General features: G+C 46.9%; 1 protein-coding gene across 1 annotated transcript in view; it reads left to right on the forward strand.

Moving 5' to 3' along the window:
- The window catches only part of LOC139266573 (KH domain-containing, RNA-binding, signal transduction-associated protein 2-like), a 471,278-nt gene that overhangs the window by 263,692 nt on the left and 181,059 nt on the right, over positions 1-26,527 (forward strand). Inside the window, exon 5 of the mRNA XM_070884167.1 lies at positions 2,674-2,820. Coding sequence (XP_070740268.1) covers positions 2,674-2,820 — 147 coding nt within the window. The remainder of the gene's footprint in view (positions 1-2,673; positions 2,821-26,527) is intronic.

Below are 26,527 nucleotides of genomic sequence, written 5' to 3' on the forward strand. Positions count from 1 at the left end.
CCCGGGTCTCTTGTGTTTACTTACGAATTGTTTATGTAAATGGAAAATTAAAAAAGGGGACCAGATCAGATCCATGAAGCACATCACAATCAACATCCTGCAAATCTGAAAAGTATCCATTTATCTCTACTCTTTGCCAAGCCATCTCTCTATCCATGAAACTGCATCAACTTTATGAAATTCAATAATTTTTGTAGTTCTGAGCTTTGTTATATTTGCCCTCTGAAATTTCTCAACTTTTTATTGTTCCTAATTTTAGCTTGGCGTATAGCACTGATCATTTACCCACTGATGGTTTTTCTCTATATTGATTGAAATTTCGAAATGAACAGATGAGATTCCGGATTTTATAATACAAGTATATTCATGTTGCATATATTGTCAAAAAGTACATATAAAGCATAAAGTCAAATCCAATCTTTGTACATATGGAGGGAAACTCTAACATTAATAAAACTGTTGATGCATGAGGGAATGGTGGTGTGTTTGTAAATTATGGCTGTGACTAGACTATGAAATTGTGCATTTCTTCTCATGCCGGCTCTGGAAATGTGAAAGGCGCGCAAAAAGAAACAAATGTTTTGTACCAAACAAAAGGGGACAAAATAAATTTGGATTGGTTTGTTCACCCCTAATGAACTGTGAAACATAACTCACTTGACATTAGCCAGGTATTGCCGTGTGGTCATGTGCCTGTGGGTTTTCGGGATGTTGCTGGGTTGTCAAAGAGCCTAAAATAAAAAGAGAATACTGCAAACACTCAGCAGATCAGGCAGCATCTGTAGAGAGAGGAATAGAGTTAACATTTCAGGCCAGTGACCTTTTGTCAGTATTTGGAGATTAGGAGATTAGCAGGGCCAAATTGCCCCTTTTTATAGCCCCGTTAGTACCTCCATGGGGTCCTAAGATAGTTTTGGCCCTGGGGAGGGGGAGCACTACTGCGTCCTGGGATATTGCCTGAGAGATTGCAGAGGCACTGCCATGGCAACGCCGTACCCCGCGGTTAGCACCCCGGGCCGCCGTGCAACTGCCGATGATGTCATTGGCGTGCGCAGTGATCCCTCATCGCCCCGCACCGACCCCTTAATGCCCCATGAGGGAAATTGCCCCGCAAGGCACAACGCTGGCGCGAGCAGATGTCAGCACCCTCTTTGCAAGTCGCCCTGAGCCGCCATCTTTTTTTTGTCAGTCGACTCTCTGGTCAGCTTGACGATGGTGGCCCTAGAATGGTCCAGGCCGCCATCGTGCAGCCCGGCACGCCATCTTGGGCGCCGGGCTGTTGGCCCGGTCTCACGCTGCCCTGGTGGCCCAGTGGTGGCCATCAGAGGCCGTGCAGAGTGCGCAGCGGCCCGCTCCTTTAATCGAAGGGGAGGGGCATTGGAGCACGTCAGCACTATGGGGAGCGTCCGCATAGCGCTGAACATTTCGCCCCAGTAGCGCCCTGGGACACGCCCCCAAAGGAAGTGGAGCACCGAAGATGGCGCTCCACTTCCTTTGAGGGGCGACAAGCCCAATTCAGCGGCGGGGGCGAGACTTCCGCACCGGGCGCTAAATGTCCCAGCCCCGGAAGGTTACCACCTCCAATTGGGGCGCGGGGAAATTTCACCCCCTAACATTTTTTAAACAAGGTCAGAGCCAGGGAAAATGGCGAGAGGATGGACAGAACAAAGGGAAGATCCGTGGTCGGGTGGAGGGCAGGAGAGATTAAATGACTTAAGGGATGATGGTGCAAGGCAAAAGGGAGTGGCAATGGGACAAGTGAAGAAACAAAAGATGGGTCTAGAGCAGCTGTAAATGGAAACAACAGAATAGCTGAGGGAGAGTGATGCATGAACAATCTGGCAAAGAGGAGAAGGCTCCCGGAGCCTGGGAATGTGGGGGAGAAAGGTGGGTCGACCCCAGGGTTGTGGATCACCCCACCGGCCCATCCCAAGCACCAGCCCACTCCTCCTCTACTCCCACTGGCGCTGGTGTAGCCATCCTCCATTTCCAAAGAGCCTCGCTGCTTCCTCGGAGGAAGGCAGGATGATTCTCCTGGACTGTTGCCCTTCCCTGCTCAGCTACTGGTTACAATTTGATAATAAACCGGTTTATACTTTGTAGTTTTGACTTAATCAATTCCTACTAAACATGTCAACCTTGGCTCAGTGAATAGCACTTTTGCCTCTGAATCACAAAGATCGTGGGTTTAAGCCCCACTCCAGAAACGTGAGCACAAAGTCCAGGCTGACACGTCCAGTGCAGTGCTGAGGGAGTGCTGCACTATCGGAGGTGCCATCTTTCAGATGAGACATTAAACCGAGGCCCCATCTGCGCTCTCAGGTGGGTGTAAAAGATCCCAGGGCACTATTTCAAAGAAGAGCAGGGGAGTTCTCCCCGGTGTCCTGGCCGATATGTATCTCTCAACCAGCAACTAAAACAGATCATCCAGTCATTTATCGCACAGTTGTTGGTGGGATCTTGCTGTGTACAAATTGGCTGGCCCCCTTTGCCTACATTACAACAGTGACTACACGTCAAAAAACTATTTCACGGTTTGTGAATCGCTTTTGGGTGTCCTGAGGATGTGAAAGGTTTTTTATAAATGCAAGTTTTTCTTTATCTCAAAGACGCAAATGTAATTGGGGCAAGCATAAATCTCTCTAAATTTTTGTAACTCTGTTCTTTGCACAGGAAGAAGAACTGAGGAAAAGTGGAGAGGCCAAGTATGCACATTTAGGTGATGACCTCCATGTGCTAATTGAAGTGTTTGTCCCAGCTGGAGAAGCATATTCTCGCATGAGCCATGCATTGGAAGAGGTGAAGAAGTTTCTGGTCCCAGTAAGTTCTTTTGCCTTTTGGAAAATCGTATACAAGTCTTGATTATTCTTACTTTTGAATTTAGCTGTGAGCTTCTTGAATGTAGCACATGCTCCTCACAGGGTGGCTACGGTCGCCCAGTGTAGTCGGAATGTCTTGGAAGACTTTGCTTAACTTTATTAGTGATCGTAAACCAAGTGGCATCTGCGGAGGCACTGATAGGAATCTATTGCTATTGCTATGTTCATATTGGCTTCACCATGAATCAACTCTATGCTGTCTGTTTCTCACAGAAGTCCCTCAGTACCTGGAAATGTAGTGCTGTCAAGGGCGACAGTGGTCAAATTGGATAATGGAGGTGGTTAACCCTTTGGGGATCAGCTGGGGCTACTGCAGCCGCCTTTCTCGGGAGATTGAATAACTGGAGTAAAATCGTAGCGGGTGGCAGGATAGATCGTTTATGGTCTGTGGAATGGGCAACTTAATGAACAGAATGGCATTCTCTCATTCAAGCCTTCCACTGTTCCTATGGTGATCCCCTTACTATTGTTGATAGGAAAGAGTTAATGGGTTAAATGGATGTAACTAGCAGATCACAGTTTCGGAGCCAGCGCACTCTGGGAACACACGAATGAGGAATCAGCTCTTCATTTGATTACCACGAGAGCTATACCTCAGCTATAGCTTATCGTTGATAATCATTTTCAAATTTCAAAATCCATTTCTTTCTTCTCACATGTATGCACACAGAGCTCCCCTGTACACCATATCAACCTGGAACGATTAATGACTGAGCTGCAGAGATTAGTACAACTTGGGTTGTAATTATTGATTTTTCTCTGGAAAAAAAAATTAAAGCTGTATCTTAGAATCCATAGAATGATACAGCACAGAAGAGGCCATTTGACTCATCATGTCTGTGCCGGCTCTTTGAAAGTGCTCTCTGATAGGTCCTTACTATACAGTATAAATGCACATGAGGCCCATACTTGAGAGAAGGTCACTCTGTGACCAGTTACCTTTATTACCAAGACCTCAAGTGATGAAGGTGGGTGGAGCTTCCCCTTTTATATCTGAAAGTCCAGGTTAGGTGTGTCTCCCACAAGTTCGCCCCTTGTGGTCAATATTCTCAAGGTGTACAACTTAGGTCAGTTTATACATGGGTTACAATGATAGTTGAATACATGACATCACCTCCCCCCCCCCCACCAAAGTCTTATTTGAATCACAGGTTAAGTCTCTCTGGTGGTTTACGGTCTCTTGTAGAGCACCTGAGTTGAGGCTCCGGTTGTTGGGCGCTAGCCTCAGTGTCTGCTGTTTGCGGTGCCTCAGGCCTGTCCGGACTGCCCACAGTGACAGGGCTCTCCTCCACTTGGTTCCGGTGTTCGGTCACTGTGGTGGAGTAAACTCTACGTCGTGTTCTTCCTCTGCTTCTTCTATGGGGTTGCTGAACCTCCTTTTAGTTTGATCCACATGTTTGCGGCAGATTTGTCCATTGGTAAGTTTAACTACCAAAACCCTATTCCCCTCTTTGGCAATCACAGTGCCTGCAAGCCATTTGGGCCCTGCAGCATAATTAAGGACAAAAACAGGGTCATTGGCATCAATACATCGCACCCTCGCATTCCTGTCATGGTAGTCACATTGTGACTGATACTTGCTCTCAACAATTTTTTTCATAGTCGGGTGTATAAAGGATAACCTGGTTTTGAGCGTCCTTTTCATTAGCAGCTCTGCGGGTGGAACCCCTGTGAGCGAGTGTGGTCGGGATCTATTGGCCAACAGGAGGCGTGATAAGCAGCTTTGGAGGGAACCCCCTTGGATTCTGAGCATCCCCTGTTTGATTATCTGCACTGCTCGTTCCGCCTGGCCGTTTGAGGCCGGCTTGAACGGTGCCGTTCTGACATGGTTGATTCCATTGCCTGCCATGAAGTCCTGGAATTCAGTGCTTGTGAAGCACGGGCCATTGTTGCTGACCAAGACGTCCGATAGACCATGGGCGGCGAACATTGCCCGTAGACTTTCTACCGTGGCAGAGGATGTGCTTGAATTTAAAATGGCACACTCAATCCATTTGGAGTAGGCGTCTACTACAACCAAAAACACTTTTCCCATGAAAGGACCTGCATAGTCCACATGGATGCGTGACCATGGCTTGGCGGTCCAGGACCAAGGGCTAAGGGGGGCTTCCCTGGGTGCGTTGCCCAGCTGAGCACACGTGTTGCACCTGTGAACACAAAATTCCAGGTCTGCATCTATCCCTGGCCACCAAACGTGTGACCTGGCAATTGCCTTCATCATGACAATGCCCGGGTACTCATTGTGAAGTTCTCTGATAAACACCTCTCTGCCCATCTGGGGCATGACTACTCGGTTTCCCCACAGAAGGCAATCGGCCTGAATCGAGAGTTCATCCTTGCACCTATGAAACGGTTTAAATTCCTCAGGGCATGCCCCGTATGTGGCTGCCCAGTCCCCACTCAGGACACATTTCTTAACTAAAGACAGTAGCGGGTCTTTATTTGTCCAGACTGTAATCTGATGGGCTGTCACAGGTGAGCCTTCGCTTTCGAAAGCTTCAACAGCCATGACCATCTCAGCATCATGCTCAGTTGCCCCCTCAGTGGTGGCTAGTGGGAGCCTGCTGAGTATATCGGCACAGTTTTCAGTGCCTGGTCCGTGCCGAATTGTGTAGTCATAGGCGACTAACCTAAGTGCCCACCTCTGTATGCGGGCCGATGCATTCGCATTTATGGCCTTGTTGTCGGCTAAAAGGGATGTTAGGGGTTTGTGATGTGTCTCCAGCTCAAATTTCCTGCCAACCGGTATTGGTGCATTTTTTTTTTACTGCATATACACATGCTAGCACTTCCTTTTCCACCATCCCGTAGCCCCTTTCTGCCTGGGACAGACTTTTGGAGGCATAAGCTACCGGCTGCAACTGATCATTGGCATTAACATGCTGCAACACACACCCGACCCCATAGGACGATGCATCGCACGTTAAAACTAGTTTCTTACACGGGTCATATAACGTTAACAGTTTGTTAGAGCACGCAATTTGTTATGCTCCATCAAAAGTCCTTTCCTGGCTGTCCCCCCACACCCAATCGCGACCTTTGCGTAGGAGCACGTGTTTAAGGCTCTAACAGCGTGCTTAATTTGGGAAGAAGGTTACCAAAATAGTTCAGGAGCCCCAGGAAATCACGACTCATCTCCGTTGTGTTACGGGGTCTGGGTGCTCTCTGGATCACTTCCATTTTGGACGCAGTAGGTCTGATTCCATCTGCTATCCTCCCCCCCAGCAATTCTACCTCTGGAGCTAAGAAGACGCACTTTGCCTTTTTCAGTCGCAGCCCTACCCGGTCCAGTCTGCGTAGCACCTCCTCCAGGTTGTGGAGGTGTTCTTCAGTATAGCGACCCGTGATGAGGATGTTGTCTTGAAAAACCACCGTCCTTGGAATTGACATGAGGAGGCTTTCCATATTTCGCTGAAAGATCGCGGCGGCCGAACAAATCCCGAACGGACATGTGTTATACTCAAACAACCCCTTGTGTGTCGTGATGGTGGTCAGCTTCTTCGACTCACTCGCCAGCTCCTGGGTCATGTAAGCTGAGGTCAGGTCCAATTTTGAAAAAAGTTTGCCACTGGATAGCGTCGCAAAGAGGTCCTCCGCTCTCGATAGCGGGTACTGGTCTTGGAGTGACACCCGATTGATGGTGGCCTTGTAATCGCCACATATCCTAACCGAACCATCCGCCTTGAGCACCGGCACGATCGGGCTCGCCCAGTCACTGAATTCGACTGGTGATATGATGCCTTCCCTCAGCAGGCGGTCCAATTCACATTCTATCTTTTCCCGCATCACGTACGGCACCGCTCTGGCCTTGTGGTGTACTGGCCTGGCGTCCAGGTTTATGTGAATCACTACCTTGGTCCCCATGAAAGTGCCGATGCCAGGTTGAAATAATGAGTCAAATTTGTCCAGGACCTGTGAGCATGATACTCGCTCCACAGAAGAAATTGCATTGACATCGCCCCATTTCCAGTTCATGACAGCAAGCCAACTCCTCCCCAGTAGTGCGGGACCATCCCACGGGACAATCCAGAGTGGCAACTTGTTCTCCGAATCTTTGTGGGTCACGACTACCGTGGCGCTGCCTAGCACCGGAATGATCTCCTTTGTATATGTTCGTAGCTGTGCATCAATCGGCAATAATTTTGGCCTCCTGGCCTTGGACACCCACAACCTTTCAAACTGTTTAATGCCCATCAGGGACTGGCTGGCCCCCGTGTCTAGCTCCATTGATACTGGGATGCTATTGAGGAGCATGTTCATCATTATCGGTAGCGTCCTGGTATATGAACTGTATATGTGCTCCACATGAACTCACTGAACTTCAGCTTCCAGTGATTTCCCCCAGTATTCATTTGGCCTCGTAGGGCTTACATCGGGCCCGTCCTCCTCGTACATCAACCTGGCTGCAGGCTTCCTGCACATACGTGCCAAGTGACCGCTGACATTGCAGTTTCTGCAGGTATATTGCTGATACCTGCAAGCTCTGGCTGGGTGTTTGCCTCCACACCTCCAGCATGAGCTGGAGGCCCCGTTGTTGGAAACAAAAAGTCCATTACCAGTCGATCGTCTCTGTAACTGTCCTTAAGTGCACCATTAACAGGTGTTGATGTCTCCATTATTGTCCGCATTGTCCATTGCGATGGCATGAATCGCCATTCAGCTAGCCATTGTCTCTGTTGAATTCCCCCTTTGGGTTCGACTACATGCTGGGGCATGTCCGATTGCTCTTGCCTGCTTAGAGAATTGTGTGCCGCGTTAATAATGTTGACTCCCTGGTCGTTTGCCGCATTTGAACCAAGATTTTTGTCATACATCATTCAGGTCTCTTCCTCCCCTGAGATAAATGTCTGGGCTATCAGAGCCGCCGCTTCCAAGGTCAAATCTTTGGTCTCAGTCAGTTTCCTGAAAACCCCAGTGTGCCCGATGCCCTCAATAAAAAAGTCTCGCAGCATCTCCGCTCTGCATGCATCGGGGAACTTACATAGGCTCGCCAGTCGCCAGAGGTCTGCCACGATGTCTGGAACGCTTTGCCCTTCTCGCTGCCGGTGCATGTAAAACCGGTGTCTCGCCATGTACATGCTGTTCACCGGTTTAAGGTGTTCCCCGATCAACATATTGAGCTCTTCGAATGTCTTGTCCGCCGGCTTCTCTGGCGCTAGGAGGTCCTTCATCAGGGAGTACGTTCTGGATCCACAAACCGTCAGGAGATGAGCCCTGCGTTTGTCGGCCGAATCCTGTCCCAACCATTCCTTAGTGACAAAACTTTGCTGTAGTCTCTCAATAAAGTCGTCCCAATCATCACCAACACAGTACCTCTCTTCTGTGCTGCTTGTGGCCATGCTCGCGTGGTTCAAATTCCAGTTTCTCGTTGCCAATGATATGTCCTTACTATACAGTATAAATGCACACGAGGCTCATACTTGAGAGAAGGTCACACTGTGAACAATTACCTTTATTACCAAGACCTCAAGTGATGAAGGTGGGTGGAGCTTCCCCTTTTGTACCTGAAAGTCCAGGTTAGGAGTGTCTCCCACAAGTTTGCCCCTTGTGGTCAATGTTCTCACGGTGTACAACTTAGGTCAGCTTATACATGGGTTACAATGATAGTTGAATACATGACACTCTCCAATTCGTCCCATTCGGCTGCCCTTTCCCCATAGGCCTGAAAATTTTCCCCTTCAAGTATTTATCCAATTCCCTTTTGAAAGTTACTATTGAATCTGCTTCCACCACTCTTTCAAGCAATTCAGTGCATTCCAGATCACAACATCTTGTTGCGTAAAAATATTGCTCCTCATCTCGCCTCTGGTTCTTTTGCCAATTACCTTAAATCTGTGTCCTCTGGTTACTGACTCTTCTGCCAGTGGAAACAATTTCTCTCTATCAAAATCCTTCATGATTTTGTACACCTCGACTAAATCTCCCCTTAACCTTCTCCTGCTCTAATGAGAATAAGCCCAGCTTTTCTAGTCTCTCCACATAACTGAAGTTTCTCATCCCTGGTACCTTTCTAGTAAATCTCCTCTGCAACCTCTCTAAGGCCTTGACATCCTTCCTCAAGTGTGGTGCCCAGAAATGGACACACTACTCCAGCTGGGGCGTAGCCAGTATATCAAAGGATTAGCCCAACTTCCTTGCATTTCTACTGTATTACTCTATTAATAAAGTCAAGGAATCCATATGTTTTTTTAAAACTTGTCCCACCACCTTCAAAGATTTGTGTACATACATCCCAAGATCTCTCTGATCCTGCATCCCCTTTAAAATTGTACCATTTCATTTCTATTGCCTCTCTTCCTACCAAAAGGCAGCACGTCACACTTCTTAAACAAATTAATAAATCCTTTAATTTAATAAAACAGAATAAGGTCACGTACTTTCTGTTTGAAAAGGAAATTACTCCAAAACACAACACAATGATCTATGAACAGCTGGTCACTATATTGGTTTCAAAAGCAGAGAAGTTATGTTGAACTTGCTGCGAACCTTGGTTAGACTGCACTTAGATAGTACTGTTTTCAATTCTGGTTTGATATTGCAATAAGGATATAAAGGCACTGGAGGAAATGCAAAAAAACACTTACAAGGATGATACCAGAACTATCAGGAAAGATTTAACAGGCTAGGGCTCTTTACTATAGAAAAGAGAAGAGGACCCGATAAAGGTTTTTTAAATTATGAAGGGGTTCAATAGGGTACGCATAGAGAAATATTTCTATTTGTGGGAGAGGCCAAAACTAGGGGTCATAAATATACAATATTTCCTAATAATTCCAATATGGAATTTAGGAGAAACTTCTTTACCTCGAGAGTGGTTAGAATGTGGAACTTGCTACCACAAGGAGTAGTCGAGGCGAATATCATAGATACAATTAAGGGGAAGCTAGATAAGTACATGAGTGAGAAAGGAATAGAAGGACATGCTGATAGTGTTAGATGAAGTTGGGTGGGAGGAGGATCATGTGGAGCATAAACATCGGCATAGACCAGTTGGGTCAAATGGCCTGTTTGGTCTGCCAAAATTGCTCACTATTCCAGAATCATTCTGGAATGTAAAGATAAACCCCGGCTTCTATTCTCCACTGCAAAACGCCTTTTTAAACCCCTCTCCCCAGTCTCTACACTCACCTCCGACAATGAGTGTGAGGAGCTCATGCACTTCTTTGTCTCTAAGATTGAGATCATCTGTTCGGCCGCCTCTGCCTCTTCCCTTCCTTCCCCTAGTGCACCGGGCCAAACTTCATCTTAGGAAGCACCATGCCCTAGCCCTGACCACACATCTTTCTCCAGCTTCTCTCCGATCTCCCCTTGCGACCTTTCTGAGCTCATCCTGTCCATGAGACCCACTTCCTGCTCCCTTGACCCTCTTGCCACCAAACTACTAACCACCCAACTTTCTTTTCTGGCTCCCATGTTAGCTGACATTGTTAACGGTTCTCTCTCCTCGGGTACTGTCCCCCTCTCCCTTAAATCTGCCACCACCACCCCTCAAAAAAAACAACCCTGGACCCCTCCGTCCTTGCAAACAACCACCCCATCTCCAACCTGCCTATCCTCTCCAAAGTCCTTGAACCTCTCAAATCCGTGCCCATCTTTCCCGGAATTCCATGTTTGAATCCCTCCAATCTGGTTTCCGTGCCTGCCACAGTACCGAAACGGCTCTCATTAAAGTCACAAATGAAATCCTATGTGACTCTGACAAAGGCAAACTATCCTTCCTCGTCCTTTTTGACTTGTCTGCAGCCTTTGACAAGATTAAACACTCTATCCTTCTCCAGTGCCTCTCCACCTTCGTCCAGCTGGGTGGGACTGCACTCGCCTGGTTCCGAACATATGAACGTGCGAACAATGGCGGTCAGGTAAAAATTATCTAGTCCATCAAGCCTGTCCTACCATTCTTACCTATCTAATCGTAGCCAGAGAATCACCTGCAACGGCTTCTCTTCCCACTCCCGGATCGTTACCTCTGGTGTCCCCCAAGGATCTATCCTTGGCCCCCTCCTATTTCTCATCTACATGTTGCCCCTTGGTGACATCATCCGAAAACACAGCGTCAGTTTCCACATGTACGCTGATGACACCTAGCTCTACCTCACCACCACTTCTCTTGACCCCCTCCACGGTCTTTAAATTGTCAGACTGCTTCTCTGACATCCATTTCTGGATGATCAGACATTTTCTCCAATTGAATATTGGGAAGACCAAAGTCATTGAGGCAGGGACCGAAAACAAACTCCATTCCCGAGGCACTGACTCCATCCCTCTCCCCAACTTCTGTCTGAGGCTGAACCAGACTGTTTGCAACCGTGGTGTTATATTTGACCTTGAAATGAGCTTCTGACCACATATCCGCAGCATAACAAAGACCGCCTATTTCCACCTCCGTAACATCGCCTGTCTCCGCCCTTAGCTCAGCTCATCCACTGCTGTAGCCCTCATCCATGCCTTTGTTACCTCTAGACTTGATTATTCTAATGCTCTCCTGGCTGGCCTCCCACATTCTACCCTACGTAAACTAAAGGTGATCCAAAACCCGGCTGCCCATGTCCTAACCCACACCAAGTCCCGCTCACCCATCACCCCCTGAGCTCGCTGATCTACATTGGCTCCCGGTTGAGCAACACCTCGATTTCAAAATTTTCATCCATATTTTCAAATCCCCCCATGGCCTCACCCCTTCCGATCTCTAATCTCCTCCAGCTCCACAACCCCCCCGCCCCCCCCCCCCCCCGAGATGTCTGCACTCCTCTAATTCTACCCTCCTGAGCATCCCTGATTGTAATTGCTCAACCATTGGTGGACATGTCTTGTGTTGCCTCGGCCCCAAGCTCTGGAACTCCCTGCCTAAACCTCTCTCCCTCTCTACCTCTCTTTCCTCCTTCCAGACACTCCTTAAAACCTATCTCTTTGACCAAGCTTTTGGTTGCCTGTGCTAATTTCTACTTAAGCGGCTCGGTGTCAAATGTTTTATCTCATAATACTCCTGTGAAAGCTTCATTAAAGACGCTATATAAATACAAGTTGTTTTTGTTGTAGTAAAATTCTATGTAATTCTAGGCAAAATAGCAGTTGCATTTCATTGCAGTTAATGAAGGGCCATAATTATCAGAGTTTATACAAAAGAGTTTATATGTGTAGATATTTTAATGCTTGAATTACTGTATGTATTTCTCATGTTTGTTTTATTTGTTCAAAAAGCAAAGATCACAAAACTTAAATGCTGTGTGGTTGGCTAAAAGAAATGTATAGAATACACAAGTACTTGCATTAGTATTGACTCAGTGGGTACATTGCCCACCTCTGAGTCTTAAGGTTATATGTTCAAATCCCACCGCAGAGACTTGGGCCCATAGTCCAGCTGAAATTGCCAGTGCAGTACGGAGGGAGCGCTGCACTGTCAGAGTGGCCGTCCTTCGGGTGAGACATTAAATCGAGGTCCTGTCTGCCCACTAAGGTGGATGGATGTAAAAGATGATATTTTGAACAAGACGTTACCATTGGTGCCTGGCCAATATTTATCCCTCAGTTTACATCACTAAAACAGATTATCTGGTCATCACATTGCTGCTTGCGCTGTGCACAGATTGGCTGTCGCATTTCCCGACATCACCATCATCATCAAAGGTAGTCCCTCGGGAACGAGGATGACTTGCTTCCACACTAAAAATGAGTACTCAGGTGACTGATGAACTCATTTTAAATGGTGGAAGATGCCTGTGCGTGAATTATTTTAACATGGGGTGGCTGTTGCACACCAACCATCACTCGGACTTGACGGAGCAAGGTCTTGGTCCAGTGGCAAGGGGATCCAAGACGACTGGAGACCAGGCTCCGCCGCATGTGCTAATACATACACACAATCTCAAACATACTCCTACTGTCCTCCTTCCTAACCACTGGACCTCGCTCCATGTGGAATTCATAGTACGCAATGTGAGCCTCACAACCTCACAGCCTCGCTATTGGCCCATGCTGCGCCTTCCCTTGGTCTTGTCCACGCTGCTGCAGCTCTGGGCTCCGACCTCTCCGCTCCTCCGAGCCTCGTCCGTCCTCTCCTCTACGCTTCCAATCTCCAGACCTCGCTGGTCCCTCCCTCTGCTCCTCGCCGCTCCCGACCTCCGTGCCCCGCCCCTGCAGTGGCTAGCTTTTTTTGATTTGCTCACAGCTCCAGCCTCGCACTCCCACGGTTTCCCATATTACAACAGTGACTACACTCCAAAAGTACTTCATTGGCTGTAAAGTGCTTTGGGACATCCTGAAGTCATGAAAAACACTATATAAATGCAAGTCTTTCTTGCTTCTTTCTTTTAAGTGGACATAAAAACTCAATGCAACTATTTTGAAGAACAAACAGTGCTCCCCGATTTCCTAGCCAATATTTATACCTCAACTGTTATGTATGCAATAACTGTTAGACTGAGTACTGTTTAACTCCAAGAAGTATAACCTTGGCTCTGCTTTATTAAGGCCCAAAGTGAATAATATACAAAATGGCTGGCCTTTTATAATTGGGCTGGACACACGTGCGTGCAACCCAATGGCCTCCAACAGTGACGCCATCTAGTGGTTAGTGATCCCAAAAGTACATACATGACATCGGCCAACATCAAAAAAACAGATGATCAGGTCATTATCATAATTGCTGTTTGTGGGATTTTGCCATGTGCAGTGATTTGCCGCATTTCCTACACTACAACAGTGACTATACTCCCAAAGTACATCAGCAAAATACTGCGGATGCTGGAAATCTGAAATAAAACAGAAAATGCTGGAAATACTCAGCAGGTGAGGCAAAATCTGTGGAAAGAGAAACAAGGTGAATGTTTAACTCTCTTTCTCTCTCCACAGATACTGCCTGACCTGCTGAGTATTTTCAGTTGTTACTTTAGAAGTAGCTCATTGTCTGCAAAGTGCTTTGGGACGTCCTGAGGTCATGAAAGGTGTTAATTAAATCTATCAGCCGAGATTTTTGTATTTAAATCTCTTGAGTGGGACTTGAACCCACAGCCTTCTGACCCAGAAACAAGAGTGCTACCCACAGAGCCAAGGCTGACATCTAAGCAAGAATTCTGAATTTGGTTGTAAGATATGAGAATGAAAGACATACTGAAATGAAGAAAGTTGAAAAATAAAATATGAAGTAGTAAATAAATGTGGCAGATAAGAGAAATATTATCCCAAATTTAGTGTCTCACAATTCCTTTACCTATTTCTATTTCCTCCATCTATTTAAACGCAGTGTCAAAGTTTAGTCAACCCATATTATTTTGTACCTTTTCTGTTGCCTCCTACAGTATTCTGTTCCTTTGGCAACTCGTATACTTCCCACACTACAATAAGAACAAAGTTCTTACTAGATGTACAGTTTACCTCACTAAACAGCATTAGTGTAAAATGCACCAAAATGCTGCACTGGAGACGACAGACTGACCCAACTGAATGGGTTTGTGATGTGAAAAGGTTAGAAAAGCCTGCTTTCTTCAGTCTTAAAAGGAAGCATATGCGAGATCTATATAAAGTACCAAGTGGAATAAAAAAGGTTAATCCTGAACACCATTTCAACTTGAACGGCAACTGACGGACTAGTGGCTATTGGTGCCAACTGGTAAAAGGCAAGTTCAGCACTGATGTCAGGAAGCTCTTCTTCATATAAGGAGCGATTAATACCCATTGTGATGGTGGAGGGAGTGAATTTAGATTTCTGTACCAGGCTGGCTGAACGGCCTCCCTCATCTGACCTGCAGGGGTCACTGTTGAGGCAACTGGATACTATGAGTGGGGGTGGGGTGGGGAACTTCGATTTCTAGGCAGTCTTATTAGATCTGTTCTTGTATTTCTCTCCGCACATTACCTTTGTGAAAAGAAATAATGACGTATCAAACATCATTTGGGCAATTGTTCACACCACAACTTGCAGAGCAATGAACAATTCCAAGAGACACCATGGAGTTGATTCTTTTCAATTTGCGTTTGGACGTTAGGATCAAGTGGGCACAGAGGAAAATTAAATGGCGGGCATGGCAAGCATGTGACGGAGGCCGCTGTCCCCAGTTTTCCGGCCTCTGTTATGCACTGGCAGTGGATGAGGTTCCTCCCCAATGGCGCATACATTGGAACATTTCCCCCCAGATGTCAGCCAAAAGAAAATGAGGTATAAATGAGTAAATATGGTGAAGTGTGTCCCATTCAGTAATCCCAATAAATGTAGCTCCATCCAACAACAATAACTGGCATTTATATAACGTCTTTAATGCAGTAAAACATCCCAAGGCGCTTCACAGGAGCGTTATCAAAATAAATTTGACATCGAGCCACATAAGGAGATATTGGGAGAGGTGACCAAAAGAGGTCGGTTTTAAAGAGTGTCTTAAAGGGGGAGAGAGAGGTAGAGAGGCGGAGATGTTTCGGGAGGGAGTTCCAGAGCTTAGGGCCCAGGCAGCTGAAGGCACGGCCGCCAATGGTTCAGCGATTAAAATCAGTTATGCTCAAGAGGCCAGAATTGTAGGAATGCAGATATCTCAGATGTTACAGAAATGAGGGACGAGGCCAGAGAGGGATTTAAAAATGAATAGTTGTTAAACACAGCACACTTTTCAGAGAGATATATTTTCTTCCATAGACCCAGGCTTGACGTACACTTAAAACCACTGCAAAGAAAGTAATTGGTTTGTTTTCCCAACTTCTGATTTTACATTTCAGTAAAAGTTAGAAAATTACCTGGTTCAATTATTTTTTTAAATAATGTCGGTATTTAATCAATTCTGCCTAGTTAATATGAGAGGAAGTAGTTTATATTCAGATCAAATTGTTGTACAGGCAAGTTGGGAAGAGTGCCAGTTTTAAAAGTACAATTTCTAATTGGCCTCGAGGTATAATTTGGGAGAAAAACAGATTTTGATCTGATGTGAAATAATTCAGTTCCAATGTTTGTTTCTATAAACTAGAATTAAAGGCATCACAGAGCTTTCAAATCATAGAATTGTACAGCACAGAAGGAGGCCATTCGGCCCATCGTGCCCATGCCAGCTCTTTGAAAGAGCTCTCCAATTAATCCCACTGCCCAGCTTTTTCCCCATAGTCCTGCAACTTCGTCCTCTTCCAATACACATCCAATTGTCTTTTGAAAGTTCCTGTGGAACCTGATTCCACCAATCTTTCAGGTAGTGCGTTCCAGATCTAAACAACCCTCTGTGTGAAGGAATTTCTCCTAATTTCCCCTCTCTTTCTTTTGCCAATTTTAAATCTATGACTTCTGGTTACCGACCCACTTGCCAGAGGAAACCACCTCTATAAAAACTCCTCATAATTTTGAATACCTCTAGGTCTCCCCTTAACCTTCTCTACTCAAAGGAGAACAATCTCAGCTTGTCCAATCTCTCCACATAACTGAAGTCCCTTATCCCTGGTATCATCCTAGTAAGCCTCCTGTGTACCCTCTCCAAGGCCTTGACATACTTCTTAAAGCGTGGGGGTCCGGAATCGTACACAATACTCCGCCTAAGACTGGGCGATTTGTAAAGGCTTCCTTGTTTTTGTGTTCAATGTCCCTATTTACAAAGCCAAGCAACCCATCCACTTTCTTAAATGCCTGATCAACTTGCACTGCCACCGTCAAGGATTTGTGAATATGCACCCCCAGGTCCCTTTGTTCTTGCCCCCCACCTCCTTGAAAATAGTACCATTTGGATTATTTGGCCTCTTCATGTTGTTCCTCCCAAAATGCATCACTTCACACTTATCTGCATTAAATTGCACCTGCCACGTGTTTGCCCATTTCACCAGTCTGTCTATGTCCTCCTGAAGTCTGCTACTACCCTGCTCACCACTTACTACATTCCCAAGTTATGTATCACCCGCAAACTTTGGGTCCAGGCCATTTATAAAAACAAAAGCAATGGTCCTAATATCGACCCCTGGGGGACTCCACCACATCCTTCTCTATAGTCAGAAAAACATCCGTCCACTAGGAATCTCCGCCTCCTATCCCTTAACCAGTTAGGTACCTAAGTTACCACCATCCCTTTAATACCTTGTGCTACTCTTTTCCAAAAGGTTATCACATGGTGCTTTATCAAATGCTTTTTGAAAGTCCATATACAACATCTACTGCACTACCTTCATCATCTCTCGGTCACTTCATCAAATAACTCAATCAGGTTAGTCAGACATGATTTGCCTTTAACAAATCTATGCTGACTGTCCCTTATTAACCCATACTGCTTCAAGTGAGATTTTATTTTGTCCCTGATAATGATCTCTAGTAGTTTTCCCACCATTGATGTTAGACTGACTGGCCTGTAGATACCAGGTTGATCCCGCTCTCCCTTTTTGAACAGGGTTGTAACACTTGCAGTCTTCCAGTCATCTTGCACCACCCCCATATCCAAGGAAGATTGTGGTCAGAGCTTCAGCTAGAATAGAATCATAGAATTGTTACAGTACAGAAGGAGGCCATTCGGCCCATCAAGCCCATGCCGGCTCTCTGCAAGAGCAGTTCAGTTTGTCCCACTCCCCTGCCCTTTCCCTGTAGCCCTGCAGTTTTTTTTTCCTTTAGGTACTTATACTATTCCTTTTTGAAAGCCATGATTGAATATGCCTCCTTTCAGATCCTAACCACTCGCTGTCCAAAAGTTTTTCCTCATGTCACCTTTGGTTCTTCTGCCAATCACCTTAAATCTGTGTCCTCTGGTTCTCGACCCTTCTGCCAATAGGAATAGTTTCTCTCGGTCTAGTCTGTCCAGAGCCCGTGTGATTTTGAGCATCTCTATCAAATCTCCTCTCGAACTTCTCTTTTCTAAGTAGAACTGTGGTGTCCCTGCACCTTACTATAAACTCACATGAGGCATGTACTGCAGACACAGTCACTACGTGACCTTAACCTTTATTCCCAGGACCAAGGAGTGCTAACCCTGGGTGGGACCTCCCCTTTTATACCTGGAAACCCAGTGAATACGTGACCATGGCCTGGTGGGCCAGGGTCACGGGCTGAGTGGGGCTTCCCTGGGGGCATTGCCCAGCTGGGCATATGTCGTGCACCTGCAAACCCAGTGTTCCAGGTCTGAGTCAATCCCCGGGCACCATACATGTGACCGGGCAATGGCCTTCATTAACACGATGCCAGGGTGCTCACTGTGGAGTTCTCTGATGAACGCTTCCCTTCCTTTCCGGGGCATGATTACCCGGCTGCCCCATAGCAGGCAGTCGGCTTGGATGGAAAGCTCATCCATCCGTCTCTAAAACGATCTGACCTCCTCGAGGCACGCCCCGTGTGCGGGTACCCAATCCCCAGTCAGAACACATTTCTTTATCAGGGATAAGAGGGGGTCTCTGTTGGTCCAGAGTTTGATCTGGCGGGCTGTGATGGGGGAGCCTGCAGTGTCAAAAGCCTCAATGGCCATGACCATCTCAGCGATTTGCTCCGACGCCCTCTCGATGGTTGCCAGTGGGAGCCTGCTGAGCGCGTCAGCGCTATTTTTGGTGCCTGGCCGGTGCCGTATGGTGTAGTCATATGCAGCCAGCGTGAGAGCCCATCGCTGTATGCGAGCTGACGCATTGGCATTGACAGCCTTGCTGTCGGACAACAGGAATGTTAACGGCTTGTGGTCCGATTCTAGCTCGAACCGTCTACCGAAAAGGTACTGGTGCATCTTTTTCACACCGTAAACACAAGCGAGTGCTTCCTTTTCGACCATGCCGTATCCACGCTCTGCCTGGGAGAGTGACCTGGAGGCATAAGCCACCGGTTGGAGTCGGCCGTTATCATTACCCTGCTGTAACACACACCCAACCCCGTAGGATGACGCATCGCACGTTAAAACCAGTTTTTTTACAGGGGTCATACAAAGTCAACAGTTTGTTAGAACACAGCAGATTCCTCGCCTTATTGAAAGCCCATTCTTGACAGTCCCCCCAAAGCCATTCACAGCCTTTACGCAGGAGCATGTGTAATGGCTCCAACAATGTGCTTAAGTTCGGCAGAAAGTTCCCAAAATAGTTCAAAAGTCCCAGGAATGATCGCAACTCCGACGTGTTGCCGGGCCTGGGCGCCCGGCGGATCGCCTTCATTTTTGATTCAGTGGGCCGGATCCCGACTGCGGCAACCCTTCTGCCCAGGAACTCGATCTCTGGGGCCAAAAACACACACTTGGGCTTTTTCAGCCCCAAGCCTACCCGGTCCATTCGGCGTAGCACCTCCTCCAGGTTGTAGAGGTGTTCCTCGGTGTCTCGACCCGTTATGAGGATGTTGTCTTGGAATACGATTGTTCCAGGAATGGATTTGAGCAACCTTTCCATGTTTCTCTGAAAGATAGCGGCCGCCGAACGAATGGCAAACGGACACCTGTTGTAGATAAATAATCCCTTGTGTGTCGTGATGGTGGTCAGAAGCTTGGATTCTTCAGCCAGTTCCTGAGTCATGTAGGCCGAAGTGAGGTCCAGCTTCGTGAACAGCTTGCCACCTGCCAACATGGCAAAAAGGTCCTCCGCTCTCTGGAGTGGGTATTGGTCTTGCAGCGACACTCGGTTGATGGTGGCTTTGTAGTCGCCACAAATCCTGACCGAGCCATCCGCTTTAAGGACAGGAACGATGGGACTTGCCCAGTTGCTGAATTCAACGGCCGAAATTATGCCCTCTCTGAGCAGCCTGTCCAATTCACTTTCAATTTTCTCACGCATCACATACGGCACCGCTCTGGCTTTGTGGTGCACTGGTCTGGCATCCGGAGTGATGCGTATCTACTACTTTAGTGCCTTTGAACGTTCCGACACCGGGTTGAAACAGTGACCCGAATTTTTGTAGGACCTGTGAGCATGAACTTCGCTTCACAGATGAAATGGCGTGCACATCCCCCCATTTCCAATTCATCTCGGCTAGCCAACTCCTCCCCAAGAGCGCAGGGCCATTTCCCGGGATGATCCAGAGTGGCAGCCGGTTCTGTGATCTATTATGTGTTACCACCAGGTTTGCACTGCCTAGCACTGGGATGATCTCTTTGGTGTACGTCCGTAGCTACGTGTCAATGCATTCCAGTTTGGACCTGCTAGCTCTGTGTGACCATAGTCTCTCAAATTGTTGGGCGCTCATAAGTGACTGGCTAGCTCCCATATCCAGCTCCATGCGCACTGGGATGCCATTCAATAAAACTTTCATCGTCATGGGTGGCGTTTTCGTGTATGAGCTGTGGATGTCAGCCACATGAAACCGCTGAACTTCAGCATTCATGGTTTTCCCCAGGCATCATCCTGCATTGCAGACCCCTCGTCTGGTTCCTCTGGCTCGCAGATTAGCCTCGCTACAGCCTTTTTGCAAATCCTGGCCAATTGTCCACTGACGTTACAAATCCTACAGGTATATTGCTGAAACCTGCAGCTTTTCACAGTATGTCTACCCACCCCACCTCTAGCATGAGCTGAGATTGTTGTTAATAAAGGGACGGTTACCAGGCATTCCTCTCTGATTGCCCATTTGGTTGTTTCTAAGCACTCTGATGGTGGGTGTTAATGGTCCCATCGCGGGACGCATTGTTCCTCGTGATGGCGTGAATTGCCGATCCCCTTTCCATTGTCCCTGTTGCTGGCCCACCCTAGAGTCTGTTGCTGCCTGGGCAGTTTCGAAATGCTCTCGCCTGCCTGCAGGGTCCCGAGACGCGTTCACAATGTTAACTCCCTGGTCCATCGCCATGTTGGGACCAGGGCTGCGTGCGTAAATTAGCTTGGTCACCTCTTCCCCTGCCATGAAGGTCTAAGCTATCAACACTGCCCCTTCTAAAGTCAAGTCCTCGGTCTCTATGAGCTTCCTGAAAATCCCGGCATGATTAATGCCCTCAATGAAGAAATCCTTTAAAATCTCCCCCCTGCAGGCGTCTGTGAACTTAGAGACTGGCCAAACTCGCAGGTCTGCAACGAAGTCCGAGATGTCTTGTCCCTCCCGACACCGGTGGGTATAGAACCGGTGCCGGGCCATGTGTACGCTACTCGCCGGCTTGAGATGCTCACTGATTAGCTGGCTGAGCTCTTCAAAGGACTTGTCCGCTGGCTTTTGGGGTGCGAGCAGGTCTTTCATCAGCGCATACGTCTATGGTCCGCAGCTGGTCAGTAGATGCGCCCTCCGCTTGTCAGCCGCTGCCGCTCCCAGCCAGTCTTTCGTGACAAAGCTCTGCTGAAGTCTCTCTAGGAAGTCATCCCAGTCCTCATCCACACAGTAACGTTCCTCTGTGCTACCAGTGGCCATCCTCGTGGTTCGGTGATTCCTGTTTCTCGTCACCAAATGTGGTGTCCCTGCACCTTACTACAAATCCAGGAATTGTTGTAAGGTGCAGGGACACCACATTTGGCGACGAGGCATGTACTGCAGACACAGGCACTACGTGACCTTAACCTTTATTCCCCAGGACCAAGGAGTGCTGATCCTGGGTGGGACCTCCCCTTTTAAACCTGGAAACCCAGGTGAGGAGTGTCTCCCACAAGTTCACCCTCTCAGGGTGTGCATTTCTAGAGTATAAGTACAGTGTACAGGAATTGCATGATGGTTACAGTTACATGAAGGTTACCGTTGCATGATGGTTGCATACATGACAAGAACAACCCCAGCTTCTCTAGTATATCAACTTAACTGAAGTCCCTCATCCCTGGAACCATTATTGTAAATCTTTTCTGCACCCTCTCTGAGGCCTTCACATCCTTCCTAAATTGCGGTGCCCAGAATTAGACACAATTCTCCAGTTGAGGTCGGACCAGTGTTTTATAAAGGTTCATCATAACTTCCTTGCTTTTGTACTCCGTGGGCCACAAATTCGTTTTTCAGCGAAAACGGTATTTTTTTGCCAAAATTACCGTTTTCGCTTCGCTATCGCTATCAGGCCCGATATTCAGGCCTTAATTTGCGCCGCTGTAAAAATCGGTGTTGCACGAGATTTTGCGGCACAAACCGCGAATTTCGGCAAATTTAGTCCGAGGCAGATACTGCTACGAGAGAGGCCTTTGGAGGGGGGACAGAGGATGGAACAACATTGGATCTGGCCTGGAGGCAACGAAGGTTGAACAGGTTCCCAATTGTTCTGTAGTTTAGTTCAACTCCAGCTTGTTGAGAGTGAGATGGAGCATTGCAGCAAAGAAGATCGAGAAGAACATTGGCACAATGACACAGCCCTGCTTGACACCGGTTCAGATGTGGATTGGGTCTGTGGTGGATCCGTTGGTCAGGATCACGGCTTGCATGTCGTCATAGAGCAGGCGGAGGATGGTGCTCTACTCGGAACTCCGACACGGCAAGCGAGCCCCAGGTGGGCAGAGGAAACGTTTCAAGGACACCCTCAAAGCCTCCTTGATAAAGTGCAACATCCCCACCGACACCTGGGAATCTCTGGCCAAAGATCGCTCTACGTGGAGGAAAAGCATCCTGGAGGGCGTTGAGCACCTCGATCTCGTCGCTGAGAGCATGCAGAAATCAAACGCAGACAGCGGAAGGAACGTGCGGCAAACCATACTACCCACCCACCCTCTCCTTCAACCACTGTCTGCCCTACCTGTGACAGAGACTGTAATTCCCATATTGGACTGTTCAGTCACCTGAGAGCTCACTTTTAGAGTGGAAGCAAGTCTTCCTCGATTTCAAGGGACTGCCTGTGATGATGGGAGGGGGGAGAAACACCAAAAAAAAATTGGAAAAAAAAAAATTCAGAAAACATTTACAAGACATTTATCTATCGAATCGCTGAAAACTTTAACTTACCTTTTTGCAGGTCTCCATACTTACTGCTGCTGACAGGGATGCTACGACAGGTTTTTGCCTGTTGGTATTCTGAGCGCAGAATATGGGTGCGGAGAGAGCCAAATTTTGGGCAAAAATGCTATTTCGGGTCTTGCACGACGGTGCTCCCCCACCCCACGGTACGTGGAAAGCGCCGTCGCCCGCCGACCGGGTTTTGGCCAAAAAGGGTGAAATAGCACCAAAAACCTGGTCGCAAAATCGCCGAATTTCTAGCCCTATGCCTCTATTTATAAAGCCCAGGATCCCGAATGCTTTTTTGACTACTTTCTCAAACTGCCCTGCCACTTCAACGATTTGGGCACATATACCACTCGGTCTCTCTGTTCATGCACTCCCTTTAGAATATATTACCTCTCCTCGTTTTTCCTACCAAAATGTATCACTTCGCACTTTTCGGTGTTGAATTTCATCTGCCACGTATCCGCCCATTCCACCAGCCTGCCTGTGTCTTAAAGTCAATCACTATCCTCCTCACTGTTCACTATATTTCCAAGCTTTGTGTCATCTTCAAATTTTGAAATTGTGCCCTGTACACCCAAGTCCAAGTCATTAATATATATCAAGAAAAGCAATGGTCCTAGTAGTGATCCCTGGGGAACACCACTGTATACCTTCCTCCAGTCCACAAAGCAACCATTCACCACTACTCTCTGTTTCCTGTCACTTAGCCAATTCCAATTCCATGCTGCCACTGTCCCTTTTATTCCATGGGTTTCAACTTTGCTGTCAACCCTATTATGTAACATTTATTAAACACCTTTTGGAAGTCCCGCATTGCCCTCGTCAACCCTCTCTGTTACCTCAACAAAAAACTTAATCAAGTTGGTTAAACACGATTTGCCTTTAACAAATCTCTGCTGGCATTCCTTAATTAATCCACACTTGTCTAAGTGACTGTTAATTTTGTCCCAGATTATCGTTTCTAAAAGCTTCCCCACAACAAGGTTAAACTGACTGGCCTGTAGTTGCTGGGTTTATCCTAACACCCTTTTTTGAACAAGGGTGTAACATTTGCAATTCTCCAGCTCACTGGCACCACCCCCTATATCTAAGGAGGATTAGAAGATTATGGCCAGTACCTCTGCAATTTCCACCTTTACTTCCCTCGGCATCCTACGATGCATCCCATCTGGTCCTGGTGACTTATCTACTTTAAGTATAGCCAGCCTCTCTATCAATTTTTATCCCATCCAGTATTTCTTTCACTATGACTTTGCATCTTCACCAAGGAAGAAGATGCTGCCAAAATCCTCATTTAGTACCTCATCCATACCCTCTGCCTCCATGCGTAGGTGTCCATGTTGGTCCCTAATTGGTCCCACCCCTCCTCTTACTATTCGTTTATTATTTATATGCCCATAGAAGACTTTTGGATTCCGTTTTATGTTAGCTGCCAATCTATTCTCATACTTTCTCTCTTTGCCCCTTTTATTTCCTTTTTCACTTCCCCTCTGAACTTTCTGTGTTCAGCCTGGTTCTCACTTGTATTCTCAACCTGACATCTGCCCCCTTTTTCTGCTTCATCTTACACTATCTCTTTCTTCATTCAGGGAGCTCTGGCTTTGGTTGCCCTACCTTGCCCCTTGTGGGAATGTGCCTCGACTGTACCTGAACCATCTCCTCTTTAAAAGGCAGCCCATTGTTCAATCACAGTTTTGCATTCCAATTTACCCGGGCCACATCCATTCTCAATCCACTGAAATTGGCCTTCCTCCAATTAACTATTTTTACCCTAGATTGCTCCTTGTCTTTTCCATAGCTAAACCCTAGCTTCCCTCAGCAATCTAGGAGGCATCCCATCTGGTGACTTGTTAACTTTGTATGAGGCCAGCTTATTTAGCACTTCCTTTCTGTTTACTTTTATCCTATCTAATATCTCCACCCTCCTCTACTTACAACATTAACTTCATCCTCTGCTTTTGTGAAATCAGATGCAAAGTACTCACACTATACCTCAGGCATGCCCTCTGCCTCCACAAGAAGGTGTTCATTTTTTGTCCCTTATTGGCCCCGCAATTCCTTTAACCATCCTTTTACTTTCTATATATTCATAAAAGATTTTTCAGTTCTCTTTTATGTTACCCGCTAATCTTTTCTCATACTCTCGCCTTGCCCTTTTATTCTTTTTCAATTTCCTCCTGCACTCTGCATTCTGCCTGTTTTTGACTATATTCTGAACCGGATATTTGTTATAAACCTCCTTTGTCGGTTTTACTTTAACCTCTATTTCCTTTGTCATCCAGGGAGCTCTAGCTTTGGCTGCCCATCTTTCCTCCTTACAGGAATATGCTTGGTTTGTACCCAAGGTATCTCCGTCTTGAAGGCCTGCCATTGCTCATCTACAGTTGTCCTGCCCAATCTCTGTTTCGAGTCCACCTGTGCTTAAATCCTTTCTCAAATCACTGAAATTGTCTCTCTTCCAGTTGGGTATTTTCACTGTTGATTTTCATCTCCAGTACGCTTAATATTTTTTGCTGACTCTCTAGTAATTCAGTAGAGCGTGTGTTGCGGGATCTCATGATGGGTATGCACCAGTCTCGTTTTTTTGGCGGTCTAGTGCGAAAAAGTTGTGAGATCTTAGGCCTGTCCTGTTGTGCATCTCAACTGTCCCATTTTAATTGGAACGTCCCGACTTCAAATAGCATGACGGAGGAAAAGCAGCAGCACTTCGGGATTCGCAGGCTGGCCAAAAATATCTGCCGGTTCTGTAGAAAAGCGCGCCCTTCTTTCACAAAGAGTGACCCGGTTTTACCCTTTCACCACACTGCAGGATGGGAGGCGTCTGCCTTACCACCAAAGGTTCTTAGTACAAGTAAAGAGCGCAAATGCTGCATTTCTCACTTGAGTTCTAAAGGGGAACAGTTCACTTAGTTCATCGATGATAATGAGATCAAAAACATGTTCTTTATACGAGTTCCGATTTCACAATAGATGGTAAAGATCAGAAATGTGCCTTGCTTGGGTTTCACCTGCTCTAAGAAATGCATTGGCAGAGGGTCATTGGCCTCAACATTGCTTGAAGGCAATTTTTTCCAAAATGTAAGATTTTGCTGCAATTGAATATGAACGGTAGTTAATGCTTAACTTTTCTTATAGCATATCACAAACAACGCCTTGCACTTATATAGTGCATTTAACGTAGTAAAACGTCCAAAGATGCTTCACAGACATGTTATCAGACAAAAAGATTTGACACAGAGTCACTTAAGGAGATATTAGGGCAGGTGACCAAAAGCTTGGTCAAAGAGGTAGGTTTTAAGGATCGACTTAAAGGAGGAGAGAGAGGCAGAGAGGTTTAGGGAGCGAATTCCAGACCCTAGGATCTAGGCAGCGGAAGACAAGGCCGCCAATGGTAGAGCGATGAAAATCAGGGATGCACCTGAATAGCAGGAGCGAAGAGATCTGTAGGCTGGAGACGGTTACAGTGATCGGGAGGGTCAGGTCATGGAGAGATTTGAACACAAGAATGAGAATTTTAAAATTGTTGCTGGACCGGAAACCAATGTAGGTCAGTGAGCAGAGAGGTGATGGGTAAACGGGACTTGGTACGAAGTTAGGGTACATGCAGCAGCGTTTAGGATGAGTTCAAGTTTATGGAGGGTTGAAGATGGGAATGCATTGGAATAATTCAGTCTTAGAGGCTTCATAGACATGGATGAAGCAAATGGGCTGAGGCAGGGGCAGAGACGGTCGATATTACGGAGGTGGAAGTCGGCAGCCTTAGTGATGGAGCGGATATGTGGCTGGAAGCTCATCCCAGCGGCAAATAAGACGGCAAGGTTGCGAATGGTCTGTTCAGCCTCGGACAGTTGCCAGGGAGAGGAATGGAGTCGACGGCTCGGGAACGGAGTTTGTGGTGGGGACCGAAGACCATGGGCTG

Source organism: Pristiophorus japonicus, chromosome 7, assembly GCF_044704955.1.
Source record: "Pristiophorus japonicus isolate sPriJap1 chromosome 7, sPriJap1.hap1, whole genome shotgun sequence".
Taxonomy (NCBI): Eukaryota; Metazoa; Chordata; class Chondrichthyes; family Pristiophoridae; genus Pristiophorus; species Pristiophorus japonicus.